Source organism: Panthera uncia, chromosome E3 (genome assembly GCF_023721935.1).
Source record: "Panthera uncia isolate 11264 chromosome E3, Puncia_PCG_1.0, whole genome shotgun sequence".
NCBI lineage: Eukaryota > Metazoa > Chordata > Mammalia > Carnivora > Felidae > Panthera > Panthera uncia.
This window is the reverse complement of record NC_064815.1, coordinates 23780130-23795935: the sequence shown is the minus strand read 5'-3', so window position 1 is coordinate 23795935 and position 15806 is coordinate 23780130. Positions and strand designations below refer to the sequence as shown.

Below are 15806 nucleotides of genomic sequence, written 5' to 3'. Positions count from 1 at the left end.
CCGTGGTCATTTCTGGGGAAACCATTCGCTCGCTCACAGGCATTTCTTGAGCACTTACTATGTGCCAGACGCTGGGGATACGGTAGCGAAGAAACAGAGGCCCTGCCCTCTTGGGCACTGTAGACCAGCGGGGTCAAGACTGGGCTTGTAATTCGAGAACTACACACAGGGGTGTCTGGGCGGCTCAGTCGGTTAAGCATCCAACTCTTGATTTCAGCTCAGGTCACGGTCTCCATGATTCTTGAGTTTGAGCTTCATGTCAGGCTCTGTGCTAACAGCGTGGAACCTGCTTGGGATTCTCTCTCTCTCTCCCTCTCTCTCTCTCTCTCTCTCTCTCTCTCTGTCTCTCTCTTTCTCTCAAAATAAATACACATTAAAAAAAAAAAAAACAAAAAACTATAGGGGTGCCTGGGTGGCTCAGTCGGTTAGGCATCCTTCTTCAGCTCAGGTCACGATCTCACAGTCCCTGGGTGTGAGCCCCGCATTGGGACTCTGTGCTGACAGCTCAGAGCCTGGAGCCTGCTTCCGATTCTGTGTCTCCCTCTCTCTCTGCCCCTCCTCCTGTCTCAAAAATAAACAAACATAAAAAAAAAAAAAAGAAAAGCTACACACAGAATCTAATAACAATGAGACTCTGTTCCACAATTTTGCAGGAAAAGAGCAAGCTGCTCAAGAGAGAGTAACTTGGGTACCTACCTTCAATTGGGAGCCAGGGAGGCCTCTTTAAAGAAAGAGGCCTCTTTAAAAAAAGAACTGAAGGGGTGGGTAAGGAGTTACTACCAGAGTATGCAGGAAGGGCAGTCCAGCTGAGGTCATAGCACGTGCAAAGGCCCTGAGGCTTATCCTAGGAAGGGGCAGAAAGCTGAATTAGGGGAGTAGAGCTACAGGAGAGGGACCCTGTAGAGGTGGCCGGAACACAGACACCCCATCACCTAGGGCCTTTAGAGGCAACCGTGTTCTCGGTTTTGTATTTTATGGTGAGGACTGAAGTGACAGAAGCCACTTTGTAGTTTTTGTGTTTTTTTTTTTTTAATGTTTATTTTTGAGAGAAACAGAGCACGAGCAGGGCAAGGGCAGAGAGAGAGGGAGACCCAGAATCGAAGCAGGCTCCAGGCTCTGAGCTGTCAGCACAGAGCCCGACACGGGGCTCAAACTCACGTACCGTGAGATCATGACCTGAGTCGAAGTCGGGCTCTCAACCGACTGAGCCACCCAGGCGCCCTGCCACTTTGTGGTTTTAAAGCATGTTCCTGGCTCCCCATGAGAAAGGTGAATGGGGGCAAGAGGGCAGGGTGGGGAGGCCAGCTCGGAGGGTGGAGCGGGAGTGATGGCGGCCTGGGTGGCCCTGGCCGGGATGCCGGAGGAAAGCGGATGGAATCAAGGTGAGCTTCAGAAGTAGGATCAGTGGGCGAGCAGGGAGGGAAAGGCAGGCGTCCGGTTTGAGTCCTGGCTTGGAGAAAACAGGCCAGTGCAGTTAGATGCTATATGGTCTCGAGTAACAAAACCAAAGTCACACTGGCTTCAGCCATCAGGGGTGTAGATCGGCTCCTGATCCAGTTACTATGACCACAGAGCAGATCGCCCCGAACCGAGCAGCCTAAAATAGCGGCTACTGATTCTTTCTCATCTCTCCACATTTCCATGCTGTCCCTCTGCGTGGGCTCCCCAGCATAGCGACTCCCGGACAGCTGGATTTGCCGGCCGGGTGGAAGCTGTTGCCTTTTGTGGCCCAGCCTCAGAGGTTGTGTGTCGTCACCTCTGCCATACTCTATTGGTCGAGGTCATTACAAAGTCCCCACCAAGCCCAGGTTCAAGGGGAGGGGACACAGGCCCCAGTTCTCTGTGGGGGAGTGTCGATGTGACGTTAAGAGGAGCACGTGGGATGGGAGAAATATTGGGGCGGCCATCTGTGGACAGTATAATCAGCCATAACTCATAGCATGGGAAATCCAGCAGTGGGGCGGCCTTCAGGACCAACTGGATCCAGCAGTTCAGAGATGTCCTTGGTGTCTTTCCACCATGTTGGCATCGTCCCAGGCTGGCTTCCCACTTGCTGGCAAAATGACCACAGCAGGTTGAGACATCCCACCTATGCCTTGAGGAAGGAGGTGGGAACTGGCTTTTCCACGGCCTTTCTCCAGAGAGCGAGGGGTTTCTTTCCTAGAATTCCCTGAGCCCTCCCCTTGCTTCTCATTGGCCCCCATTGAGTCCCATGTCCATCCCTCACCCAAGCCCTGTGGCAGGGAAGTGCCACGTGCTCACTGGGTTACTGGGCCTGTCACTGTGACAAAAGGGAGGTGGGGGTGGAGACAGGTGGACACCCACGCTGTCAGCTAAAGAGAAGGGGCAGCACCCTCACCAAGAGGGGACAGCTTGAAGGGGAGGTGATGGGTTCCATCTTGGATGTGTTGAGTTTGAGGGCTGAGCAGAGATGAGCCGTAGGCAAGTGGAGATCCAGTCTGCTGTTCAGGAGAAGGGTCTGGATTGGATGTAAAAATTAGGCCATTGGGTAGAGGAACAAGAAGGAGTAGCCAGACCAGACGCCGAGGGGCCCTGGTATGTAGAGGTCAGGTCCAGGCAGTGGCAGAGTGACCAGAAAGGTGAGAAACCAGGAAAGTATGGGGTCACAGACATCAAGGAGGAGGCTTCAGGGAGGGGAGCACGGTCACCTGTGCCAAACTTGGCCAAGAGAAATGCAGGCACCCTGCAGGCCATGGGTCATTGGAGCAAGAGCCGTTTTGGAGGTGAGAAGTGGAGACAGCAGTGTTCCTGTTTACGGATCATGGGTATACATTTTCCTTTCTGTCCCAATTATTTTTCATTGCCAAAACGATCTCTTAGCAGGGCGCCTGGGTGGCTCAGTAGGTTGAGCATCTGACTCTTGGTTTCGGCTCAGGTCATGGTCTCACGGATCGTGAGTTCAAGCCCCGAGTCGGGCTCTGCACTGACGGTGTGGAGCCTGCCTGGGATTCTCCCTCTCTCTCCCTCACTCTCTCTCTCTCTCTCTCTCTCTCTTTCTCTCTCTCTCTCTCTGCCCCTCTCCTCGCGTGCACACAAGCATGTATTCTCCCTCTCTCTCTCAAAATAAATAAACTTAAAAAAAAAAAAAAGATCGCTTAGCAATACCTACCATATAAACTAGTCAGCAACAAAGTCAGGATAAAGAATCAAAAAGACGGGAAACCTATCAAAATAGAGTAGATTAGCCGTTGCCAGGGCACAGGGAAGGATGGAAAGTGACTGCTGCTGGGTACAGGGTTTCTTCCTGGAGTGATGAATGCATCCTGGAATTAGAGTGTGTTGATAATTTCACAACCTCCTCGAAAAACTACTGGATTGCATAAGTGACACCAGTCATTTTTGTAGTGTGGGAATTAGATCTCAATTAAAAAAACAAGAACAGGGGCGCCTGGGTGGCTCAGTCGGTGAAGTGGCCATCTTCGGCTCAGGTCCTGATCTCACGGTTTGTGGGTTCGAGCCCCGTGTCGGGCTCTGTGCTGACAGCTCAGAGCCTGGAACTGGCTTCGGATTCTGTCTGTCTGTCTGTCTCTCTCTCTCTCTCTGCCCCTCCCCTGTTCATGCTCTGTCTCTCAAAAATAAATAAATGTTAAAATTAAAAAAAAATTTTTTTAAATAAAAGAACACATACATACATACGCACATAAATAAATAGACCAGCAAAAACAGGCCGGAACACTGGCAAGAAGCCAGGGGAAATACGAAGGCACAGAAATTCTGTACTTGGTAGATACAGACGACAGATCAGGCTGTGAGTTTCCCGGGAGCCAGAGCAAAAGGGGAAATGTGGCCAGTTACACAATTCCCAGTGTCCCTGAGATAAAAATTAGTTTACTGCACAGAGAAGGTTCAGCTGTTCCTTCTCGTGCTGAGTCGTTCAGAGATTTTGTCTTCAGAAAGGGACATCCTGCACCACAACAAGCCCCTTGTTGGGTCCCCAGAAGGACCGCAGTGTGCACCTTCCCTCTGCCCAGGAGGGGCTCCACGGTGGACACCATCCAGTCAGCCTCACGGCACCCAGGCCTGCACCTGTGCCCTCGCCGCTGTGGACAGGAGCCACGGGACCGGCCGTGCTGTGCCTCGGGGACGGCCACTGACAGCAGGCGGCAAGCCCCGGTGGAGGGTGGCTCAGCAGTGGCCGTGCTGCCCCAGCACTGCCCCTAGGCCACCGTGAGACCCAGCACGTTCACACGGGTGCACACGCAGAGGGCTGGTGCAGGGAGCAAGGTCAAAGCCCAGACGCAGACGGAGGGTCTCAGGTCTGAGCCGAACCCTGCTGGCCTCGGGCTGGCTCCACCCTTGCCCCCAAATGCAGTCTGCCCTCAGGCCAGGCTGGTCCTGAGCCTGCGCGAGGCAGGCCCCGGAGGGGAGGGGGGCGCTGGCCGAGGGCCAGGCCTCCTAGGGAGGGGCCCGCTGCGCCCACAGGTACCATCCCGGACAGGGGCTTGCAGCTTCTCAGGCGGTGAGGCCGAGGAGCCTGACCCGCTGCCCTCTCCCCAGCGGCTGGAACCATATGAGCCCTGCCCGCTCCTCAGCCCCTCAAGGACACACACCGCACCCCTGCACGACCCACTGCTGACTCCCGGGCCCCCGCCGCGTGCCCCCGTGCCACACTCCAGCGCTGCTCTAGCTTCTGATGACACATCTGTCCCTCCTCCACAGGAGAAGCCCTGGGCATCAAGTACCCGGTCCAGGTCCCCTACAAGCGGATCAAGAGTAACCCCGGCTCGGTGATCATCGAGGGGCTCCCCCCGGGAATCCCCTTCCGAAAGCCCTGCACCTTTGGCTCCCAGAACCTGGAGAGGATCCTTGCAGTGGCTGACAAGATCAAGTTCACGGTCACCAGGTGCTCAGGGGAAGGGTGAGGAGGCAAGACTAGCACGGGTGGGGGCCCTTGGCCTTTCCTTTGATCTGGTCCTGCCTCGTTCTGCCCTCCTTGCTGGACAAGGCAGCTTTCCGGTGCCATCCTGGGTCCTAGTGGGGGACAGAAAGGTGGCAGAGGGCCGGCCAGGGTGCAGGGAACCCCACTCAACCACCATGCAGCAGGGATAACCCTCACGACACCTCCTACCTGCCCGCAGCACCCACTCACTGCCCTCCCAGCCCCCAGGAAGGGCGGTCAGCCCACGTCAGAGGGGAGATCCCTGAGACGAGAGACTTGCCCAGGGGTCACAGAACCACCAGGGCGGGACTAGCAGGAGGCCCCGGTCACCAGGCCGCCCCCTGGTCAGCGTCCTGCCCCAGTGACACCTCCCCGGGCATCTTGTTAAAATGCCGTTCCAATGCAGTAGGTGTCGGGTGGGCCCCAAACATTTCCGAACTGCTCCCAGGTCCTCGCTCTGATGCCCCCGTCTCTGTTTCTCTTCCAGGCCTTTTCAAGGACTCATCCCAAAGCCTGGTAAGAGGCACTGGCCTGAGGGGCAGGGGGGGCTGCTTGGCGTGGGGGGCGGCCGCTGCGCTGGGGGCCAGAGGCCAGAGCCCAGATGCCCGTGGGACACCAGGCCCTGCCCTTCCGTCCTCCCACGTCCTCTGGGCACCGGCCCCGGGCACGAGGAGGAAGGTCACACTGGAACCTGAGCCAGAGGAAGGCCCAGCCAGGGATCAGGAGGGCAGGTCGGTGCCCTCCACTCCTGATTAGGGGCCGGGTTGACCTGAGTGTGCGGGTGAGGTTGCTGGCAGGTGGTTTCTAACCAGAGGGAGGGGCTTGCGCATAAGGACCCGCGAGCGGGCGAGCTTGGTGGTAAGATGCGGGTAAGTGCTTACTTGGCCTTGATGGTAGGATGCTTCTCCTGATCGCCTTTCCAGGCCCCCGCCCCCTCCACCTCCTCCATGGGCTGTGCCCTGGTCCTCCCAAATCCTGAACGAGAGGGGCGCGTGGCTGGCTCAGTGGGTGGAACACGCGACTCTTGATCTTGGGGTCATGAGTTCGAGCCCCATGAGCCCCATAGAGATTACAAAAAAAAAAAAAAAAAAAGGCAAAAAACCCAAACCCGGAATGAGCAGGGGTGACGTGACCATCTCGTGAATGCTCTGGGCCGCCCAGGGTCTGCGGGGCTGAGGCTGCATGTGCTGAATTGTTGACCCCAGAACCTGTGTGCGGAGAGACTTGTCCCTGACCTCGCCCCCGCCCTGGCACCCGCCCGGAAGACGCTGCAGCTGCCCCTCGCCCTTAGGGAATGTCGCCCTTAGGGGGGCTGCACTGATGTGCTGGGAATGGAGGAGTGCCAGTGCCTGGAACCAACACAACCCGCAGGACAGGAATCCAGTCTCACGGTCACGGAGACTGGTCCCCTTGCCCACCTTGGTGCACACTGACCCCTGCTGCCTGGAGCTTTCAGTCCCTGGGCCCAGGCCTGGCTCGGTGAGCTTCTGGGGAAGGAGAGGCCATCAAACTGCGAGGGGACAGGACTTACCGAGGGGTGTAGTGATGGGGCGACTGCTGTTGTCCCGTGGGGACCCGAAAATGGGGAGCAAGAGCAGGGGCTTGCACAGCTCCCTTCTCACCGGCCGTGGGAGCCACCCGTGGCCCCTGGCCTGTCCCTGCGCCGTGACAGACTGCTCGGCCCTCTGTGGACCTGCTTTGCTCCAGGACCGTGGTAGACAGCCTGTGGTCCGCTCACCCGCCCTGCGGCAGGGGCCCAGTCTGCGGCATCAGGCCCGGCTGGCTCCAGGCTCCGGGGCTGCTAGACTTCAGTGCTGAGTGCCCCTGACTCAGCTCCCAGTCCCTGCCTGGCCCACCTGGGTTTCTGCCTGAGTCACTGTCATTGCTGGGCAGCAGAGAAAGAAGGACGGAACAGCAGCGGGAAGAATGGCCAGGCTCCCTCTGCTTAGGGAGAGCAGAACTGCAGCGAGGTGGTCTGTGTGCTCCCAGCCCCTCCTTCCAGAAGGAGGCGTCCTCGTGGGGGCCCGAACATGTGACTGCTTGACTGCTTGGGCCGCATAGCGCGTTCTTTAATGAGTTTGGAAAGCAGGAAAGGAAAAGTGATTCGTGACACCTAACGTGTCCCAGGCTGCGAGACGGGCGCTTTGCACTGTGACCTTTTCCTGCCTGCTTTGTGTGGAGGAAGAAACTGAGCCGGGGTGGGGGGACATCGGCGGTTTGCCCAGCTGCCCCACCTGCAGTGAAGGAGCTCCAGAGCCTGGCGGCCTGCAGGGAGGCCCCGTGATCATGGGTGGCCTGGGATTCAGAACAGCCACCAAGCAGTGGAACGTCTGGGGCCGGGAGAGGGGGGGTCAGCCAGCAGCCTTCACGCAGACCGCAGCGCTTCTGGGCCCTTCCACTAACGAGGGTTTGCCCTCCGGCTCGGGGAGCTCGCTGGCCCACTGGCTGTTGGGGCAGCTTCTTGAATCTCAGCCATTGCCCCTGGAGGGGGGCGGCTGCCCCCCCCCCCCCAGCCTCTGTGCCAGTCCGCTTGGCCACCCACCCACCCGGCCTTTGCTTTGGCTCTTCTGTGCGCAGAGAGAGCCCTTGGAAATGCTTTGTCTGCCCACGTGGTATGGAAGAGGGTGGCAGGCTGCCTGGAAGGGGAGATGGGGAGGGAGCTCTGGGCCAGCCTTCAGGAGGGAACCTGCCAGCGCCTTTCCAGGCATTGGCATCCCCGGCCGGTGGCAGCCTGGAGGGGCCGGGACAGACGGGCTGGCGAGCCGGCTCCGTGCTTACTCATGTCGCTCGTCACGCTGGGCTGGGAAGGTGTCCAGGCTCCTGGGGCCTCCGAGGGTTCACCGGAGGCCACTTGAGAACCGTTCCCGTCCCAGAAAGGGCTGTTCCCAAACCCTCCATCGGACAGTCGCTAAAGGGAATTGGAGCAGGAGCTCAGGTCTCCGGCGGCATGTTTTCGAGTGCCACGATACGGGGGAAGGTGGGCTGAACCAGAGGCAGGTGCCCTGGGCACGTGGAGGGGTGGCAGATCATCTGACTTGGGTTGTGGGTAGATGGCAGCATGTGGGCCGTGGGAAAGCACAGGCTGGTGCTCAGACAGACCCGGGTTCAAATCCTTGCACCGCCCCCTTACTGGCCAGGTGACTCTGGGCTCATTATTTCACACCCCCAAGCCTCCGCTTCCTCATCTGTAGGATGGAAAAAGGCATGCGTGCCCCCTTAGGTGGGCAGAACTAGGTAAATGGGGTGGGTGAGGACTGTTTTCGCCCCGCTGTCCTGGGGAGGCTGCATCCTGACACCTGAGTGAGATGTTTGTAAACGCTTCGGCCCTGGACCAGCTGTGATGGGAAGTGCTCAGCCACTGGGCAGGGGGGGTAGCGGTGGTTGTTCCTGGGGCTTGGGAAGGCTTCCTGGAGGAGGTGGCATTGAGCCAGGCCTCGGAGATGAGCCAAAAACAGTGCGTGGTGCTATTGATGCAGGGCCCAGCCTCAGTGAAGGCACAGAGGGGCTGTCGGGGGACGTGGCTGGAGCACGGGTCGGGGGGGTGACACCCCCATGGCCAGGAGGGTGTGGCACGTCATGACAGAGACACAGGCCCCATCCTGGGCACAGTGGGGCCTTCAAGACATTTTCCTGTTTCTTTTGTCCTCTTCCAAAAATATCGAATGCAAACTCAGAAGCGCAAGACATGTAAAATTGAACCAGATTTCTACCGAAAGCCCCCCCATTGCGTAGCGGCAGAATCTGAGTCCATTGAGGATTCCCCTTTCCCCTGGGCCTGTGTCCAAGTTCAGGAGGGATCCGTAGTGCCGAGGAGTTAGGCGGAGGGCGCCCCCGGTCTTGAATGTCACGTGTCTGCGTTGGTACCTACAAGATACCCACGGACATCTGTCCGTGCAGATGGCTGGAGAGATGCCCTTTATTCCTACCCGTTGAGGCTTCCCCGGGGCCTGGAACCTTCTGTGAAGCCCGCCCCTGTAGCCCCTTGCACACTGTGGAGGTTTGAGCATGAGCAGGCCAGTGACTGGGGATGGCCCTTGTCAGCGGGCCATGCAAGGATGGGAGGGTGGAACCAGGTCGTGGGAAGGTGACTGTGCAGCACTGGGCGGGGGGGGGGGGGGCAGGAGCATGAGGCTTGGGAAGGGTGGGGGGCTTCCTGGGAGGAGATGGCTCTGAGATTTTCTAGGTTGTTTGTCAAAGGCTCCCGTAGAAGCCTTTCCTAACAGAACCACCCGAGAAAGTGAATTCTAAAGAAAACCGTTATGCTTTGAAGATAAATTGGTCGTTAAACCTGGGCCTTTTCACAATCCTTCCGGGATCTGTGGACCGGGCCAGAGTGGTGCGAGGGGTACGGCCGTTCCTGGGCCAGTTTTGTTCCGGGTCAAAAGAGATGATCCCAGAGGCCTGTAAGTGTTGCCCCCACTGGGGACATCACATCTGGCCTCAGGGTCTCCGTTTCCCCACTGGCGCCTGGTAGCCCTTTCTGCTCATGCCGAGTGTTGGGCGGGAGCCTGGCTAAAGAAGATGGCGTCGGACGAAGTCTCAGAGGACAGCGGGTGGGATTTCGGGCCTCTGGTCAGGAGAGCTGTGGGCTTCACAGACCCCTAAGGGTAGGGATGCTGGCCGGAGGGGGCCTGGGAGGGGAGCCGGGGCTGCTGAGGGACGGCAGGACCAGGCCCTCTGCTTGTCCTAGAGTGAGCCCCAGCCCTGCCTTCAGTGGGCCAAGGTGACCCAGGCCTCAGGAGCCCTAGTGAGTGAGGCCCAGGGGGGATCCACGCTGCAGAAGCTCCTTGCCCCCTCGCTGGGCTGCTCCCCACCTCGCCTACCTGCGTGCAGGGCACGGAGTTAAAGCAGGGAGGCGGGGTGGGGCTGAGAGGCAGGTGGCTGGGGAGCCCTAGGACTCTCTGCCCTCAAAGTCCCAGGCACTCCGCTCTCGGGAACAGGTGCGCACCAGGGGCCATAAGTCATCGGGCCCCCACTGAGCACAGCGGTGGTGTTTGCCACAGAGGGGGTCTGGGTGAGCCCGGAGTGTGTTCTCAGCAGACCAAGTCCAGGCACTTTCCCCAAACCCAGAGGGCACCCCCCTCCCCCCGCCGTGAACACCCAAGACAGCAGAGGAAGCTGATCAAGGGAATGCTGGGAAGGAGCCATGGCAGCAGAGGAAGGAGAGGCCCTCAGCCCAGGGAGCTGGTGTAGTAACAACCCCAGAACATTCTAGCAGGTCATAAAACCTGAAGGGAGATGCAGATATGTGCCCATGGTGGAAATTTGGCAAGTGCAGAAATCTAACTGCCCAGATGGCTGTTCATTTTTATGATGATACATTTCTTCCAGATTTTCCCCCGAGCTTATTAATTTTACATCTCACTGTTGTTCTTTCTATAGATTCATACACATACACACACTGGAAACATAAGCATTTTCCGATATTTTTAAAATGCCTTATGATATTCCCTCATCAGGCTGCATCATCGTTATATAACTGCCCCGTCCCCTAACTGGGGACATTGGGCGACTCCTCACACACCGTGGACACCTAACATCCATATCGTGCTTCTGATCTTCCGATTACAAAGCCTTCCCACAGCAGCCCCCGTGCTCTCCCCCAATAACTAATCTTACTGGAGGAAACCGAGGTTCAGAGAGGTTAAGAAACTTGTTCGAGGTCACACAGCATGTGCCCATGCCTCCCCAATCTTTTATCCACACTGGGTGGCTCTTTGCTGCCCCCTTCTGGCTACCAGCATCTGTAACATTGGTCCTGCCTCCCCTCCCCCCCTCAGGCTCACAATTAATCCTTTGGGTTTATTTGTACAAAAAAATACGTGGAAGAGGCGCCTGGCTGGCTCAGTCAGAAGAGTATGCAACTCTTGATCTCAGGGTTGTGAGTTTGAGTCCCGCATAGGGTGTAGAGATTACTTATGAAAAAAAAAACCATACACACACACACACACACACACACACACACACACACACGGCACGCACGTGCGCGTGTTCATATATAGTGCCGGATTTATGCCAAGCAAGATCTAGGAATACAAAATAGACAAAAAATCTCCACCCTTGTGGAGCTTTTTTTTTTCTAACGAGGGAGACAGATAAATAAGGACAAATAGCAACATATTTGATAGTGACAAGTGCTGTGGAGACATTCAACACAGGACTGTCAAAAGGACAATTTTAAATAAGCCAGCAGGAGTTAAGGCCTGAAAGGAAATGAGGGTATGAGCCGTGTAGAAATCCCAGTCGAAGCATCTGCGGGAGGAGGCAGTCCGTGCAAAGGCCCTGAGGCCCTGGACATATTTTGAAAGTAGGGCTAACAAGATTGACAATAGAGTGAGTGTGGGGTGTGAACAACAGATTTTGTCCTGAGCAGCTGGAGGGCGAGAGGGGTCGGGGTCTGAGTGTCATCCAAGTGGCTGGGTTGGAGAAGCAGATCCACAAATCAGAGCGGGGACTGCTGGAGACGTGCAGGGCGGGAGCCATTTTTCACCTAATGTATTGTAGTCATGAAACCAGATCACAGTGGGGAGAGTGTGGGCAAGTGGAAGGGGTCGAAATGTGAGCTCTGTCCCTCCTGCGTGTAGGGGTTGGAGAGATAAGGAGAGGCAGGTGGCCAGAAGCCAAGTGAGAGTCTTACAGAGTGACCACCTGGGCCAGATGAAGTATGGGGGACCTGAGACTGGACCGGGGGGTGAGCAACCCCCAGAGGTCACCCCTCACAAGCCTACCAGGTACATGCTGCTATGCCCATTTCACAGCTGAGCACACTGAGGCTGCGAGAGGCAGCCTGGCTTAGCACGGAGCCAAAGTCGTACCCAGGTCTGTGCTCTTCTGGAGCCTGAGCAGCGGGTGTTGGGCTCTAGGGGAGGAGGGTAGCAAAAGAATGAGGCCGGAATCACGAAAGGCCCGGACCCAGACTTTGCTGGTGACTCAAGCTTTATCTTGTAGCATCGGAGGCTTTTTTTTTTCTTGGTCAATGAAATGATAGGATTCGAGTTGAATTGTCTTACAATTACCATGGCAACCGTGAATCCACCCACCAGGGGTGGATTGGAGAAGGCAAAACTGGGGCATCCAAGCCAGGGAGGGTTGCGGAAGCTGACCCCAGGCGTCAGGCGGCAGGACCTGGAGACAGGTGGCGCTGGGATCTAGAGGTGGCAGCAGTGTGGGAGGGAGGGCAGGCGGAAGGTTCCAGAAGGGTGATGGTACCTTTGCCCAAAGCTGGGTCTTTGGGCCCACGAGACATCCAGGGGCAAATGGGCACTTGGTGGGACCCGATCGGTGCTTTAGAGCAGGCTGGCGACGGGGCTGGGCGCACTCTGTGTGAGGGCGGCAGGTGCCGTCACCACTGAGGCCAGTGTGTCCCCAGCGGAGAGGGCCCACGGGGCACACTGACCTCCAGAGGGCCTTGAAGGAAAAGAGCCTGTGAAGGAACAGAGGGAGGCGGAGCCCGGGGAAAGGAGGTGGAAGAATTTGCTGGTAAAAAGAGCTGAGAGCAAGGTCCTTCTGGGCAACACGAGCAAGATGAAGAGAATCACATTCTAGAACTTTTCTCAAATAGCAGTGGCAAAAAAAAAACAACCAACCTTGTTGGGTAGTGAGTTCCCTGTCCCTGGAGGCATTTCAGTGGAGGTTGAGCAGCCACTCAGCAGAGAGACCACTTCCCACAGGGTGTGCTGCTGGGGAGGGAGGACCGGCTTTTCCCAGCCGGAGCCACCTCGGCTTGACCTGCACCTGCCAGCCTGGAGAAAGGGAAGTCCTGGCCGTTTCGAAGGGCTCCGAGGGTCCTCCTCTCGCACCTCGACACTTCCCGGGGCCTCCCGGCTCCCGAGCTTCCCCAGGGGCCCCCTCTGGTGTTTGGAAACCACATGGTAACCCCGAGCCGGGTACAAGGCCCGGCCGCCCGGCCCCCGGCTCCTTCCTGGGCGAGTGCACTGGTTCCCTGGGGGCCCAGGTCGGCAATCTCTCCCCTGGTTCTCCCCCGACCCCAGAGGTGCAGCCCTCCCCGCCAGCTCGAGCGATGACCAGCCGGGGGCCAAGAGGCAGGCCCCCCTCCTCCCCACTGCCGCCCCAGAGCCGGGGCTCCGGGTCCCAGTGACAGAGCAGGGCTGCCGACTTCCTGTGTGACTCCAGCAAGTCAGCTTTGCCTGCCTGGGCCTCGGTTTCCCTACTTGTGGAACGGGAAGGTGCCACGCCAGGGGCGTCCTGGGGTGCGCGGCCAGGGCCGGGAGGGGAGGGCCGGGTGGCCCGTCGTGTGCGGGAGGTGGCGAGGCGGAGAGGCCGGCCAGGCGGAGCGTGGAGGGCCTGGAAGGCCTGGCTTTGCAGCGTGGACTCGACCCTGCAGACCCGGCCTTGGCAAGCCCTTCCGCTGACGTCCCCGAGGCCGGAGCCAGAGCCCCCCTGGGGGCAGAGCCGAAGTTCCTGCGGGGGTGGGGGGTGGGGCCAGCTTTATCTCGGAAGTCCCCGACAGTCTGCGTCCTAAACTCCCCACTGAAAATTATTATTTTTATTATTATTTTATTTATTTTTTTTTTTTGAGAAGGAAAGAGAGAGAAAGAGCATGAGCAGGGGAGGGACAGAGAGGGAGGGAGACAGAGAATCCCAAGCAGGCTCAGCAGCGTCAGCACAGAGCCTTATGTGGGGCTCGAACCTATAAACCCTCAGGTCATGAGCTGAGCCACAATCAATCAGATGCTTAACCGGCTGAGCCACCCAGGTGCCCCTGAAAATGAGTTTTAATTTAAGGAACTGCGTTCAGTTATTCCGCTGAGGAAAATAAGTAATCGCACTTCACCCGCTTCGCACCCCCAGCACGGCCTGAGGCCCCGTTTGAGAAGCTTGGCCGTGGGTGTGGGGCCTCTCAAGCAGAGGGCTGAGGGCCTGTTTGCAGGGGGGACAGGGAATGGCATCTCTTGTCATTGTCCCCACCCCACCGGGGCCCCTACTAGGTCTCTCTGTGGGGTCTCCTGTCACTCAGCAGGTGCTGTGGGGAATGGGCTTCCTGGATGAGGGGGGCCTGGAAGCCAGCATGGGGTGGATCACAGCACAGGATGGAGGGGAAGGGGACTAACCAGCAGGAGCAGCGACAAGTCCCCTTCTGCGCCCTCAGGAAGGTTCCACCGCTTCTGAACTGCGTGATCTTGGACAAGTTAACTTCCAGTCTCTGGACCTCCAGGTCACACAGAGCAGGGCCCCCAGCTCCGTGGCCCCCCGGCCCTCTCCCTTCAGCCGCCCGGAGGGTCATTTCCTCTGGCCCCTGCCCCCCTCCCCGCCGTCAGCCCTCCCACCCCCTCCCCACCCTTCCAACGCTGTCACGCTCTCGAGAGCTCAAAATAAAACCATCCTTTCTCAAGTTTCTAAAGATATCACAGTTCCAGCGCCAGCCACATGTTTCTCCGCTTAATTATCTCTGCTTTTCTTTGTTAATTAGGCTCCAGTAACGATCTCCCTTCTGCCTTCCCTGGAAGATCTGGCATCTGCAGGGCAGGGCGTGGGGGCCCCTGCGGGCAGACGCCCCGCTGCCGGGCCCAGCCTTGGCACACTGCCTCCTTTCTTCCAGGCGGGGCAGCTCGGTGGGCGGCTGAACGGTGTCACGTCGGGAGGCCCGTGGGGAGCTGGGTCCCTGCAGCGCCATCCCGCCCCTGGCTTGGCTAGGGGTCCCAGCCCTGTCCTCCCCGGGCCCTGCCAGTTGGGGAGGGGGACCCCACGGTTCTTAGAGATCCTTAGACTTGGGGGCTCCACGGAAGGAAGCCGTGGGGGGCTTCAGACTCTTCTGGAACATTGCAGAAAACCACACAGAAGCCAGTCTCTTGGCTCAAACCACCCAAGCTCATAGGAACAGCCAGCACCTTAATCTGGGCTGGAATGAGATCGACTCAAAGGGTCGCTGGGCACCACGTGAACAGAAGTTTCTCGCTGGCTGATAAATGCATCTTTGAGCCACGACAGTGGAGGCGTGGGGGCCAGGCACCAAGTATAGGTCAGCACGTATGGTTGACTGGCTGGACTCCATCTTTCCAGCCTCCCAGGGAGGGGTCTGGCGACAAGAGGCCGCCTGGTGGGAGGTGGGGGTAGGGGACACACAGCCCTAGCCTTCTGAAGCCCCCCACGCACGGGGACTGGGACAGTCCCCTTTGGGAGCCCAGGTGTATTACTTCGTCCATGAACTGTTCCAGGGTGTCTGTGGGCTGGTGCTGGGTTTTTGATCAACACCAAGTGAAAAAAAAAAAAAAAGCCTTGCTTCATGGAGCTGACCTTCTGGTACGGATGCAGAGAATAACGCACAAAATGTAAAGAACGTTCAATGCGTGCTCAGGAGAAGCGGGGAAGCAGATGGGAGAGGTGGAGTTTATTTTTAGGGGGTTGCAACACGAGCGAGGCGGTGGCCAGTGAGGGCCTTTGAGTAATAAAGCAGGCGGTGGTGAGCCAGGGGGCTAGGGAAGAGCAGTGCAGGCAGAGAGGAAAATTGCAAAGGCCCTGGGGTCACCTGCCGGGGCGTCAGAGGAAGGAGGTAGGAGGTGAGGTGGAAATGGAGAGGCGGCAGATTATGTGAGGCTGGATAGAACATGGCTTTTGCTCATTCGCTGGGAGCCAGTGCAGGCCTCTGAGCAGGGGAGAGACAGAATCCAATTTAGGACTGAACAGAGTCCCTCTGGTTGCTCGGTGAGGACAGACAGGCTAGAAGCAGGAAGAGACAGAGGGAGGTGGAAGTCACGGCCCAGTGGTGGTGCCCCTGGCGGGAGCGGTGAGGACAGTGGGGAGTCAGTGTCTCCAGGACTAGTTGGAAGCTAAAGCCAGCAGAACTTGCTGGAGTCCCGTTTGATCTCGGATTCCAGCTGGGCTTCTTGGAACACAAAGGTACCGGTAGCTCAGAGGTAGCCGAGACGGGGCAGGTGCAGGAGGAGTC

The 15806-nt window shown here is 58.0% G+C and overlaps 1 protein-coding gene across 1 annotated transcript in view; it reads left to right on the top strand.

Moving 5' to 3' along the window:
* The window catches only part of GTF2IRD1 (GTF2I repeat domain containing 1), a 115092-nt gene that overhangs the window by 80429 nt on the left and 18857 nt on the right, over nt 1-15806 (top strand). The window contains exons 20-21 of the mRNA XM_049639380.1: nt 4681-4864; nt 5388-5416. Coding sequence (XP_049495337.1) covers nt 4681-4864; nt 5388-5416 — 213 coding nt within the window. The remainder of the gene's footprint in view (nt 1-4680; nt 4865-5387; nt 5417-15806) is intronic.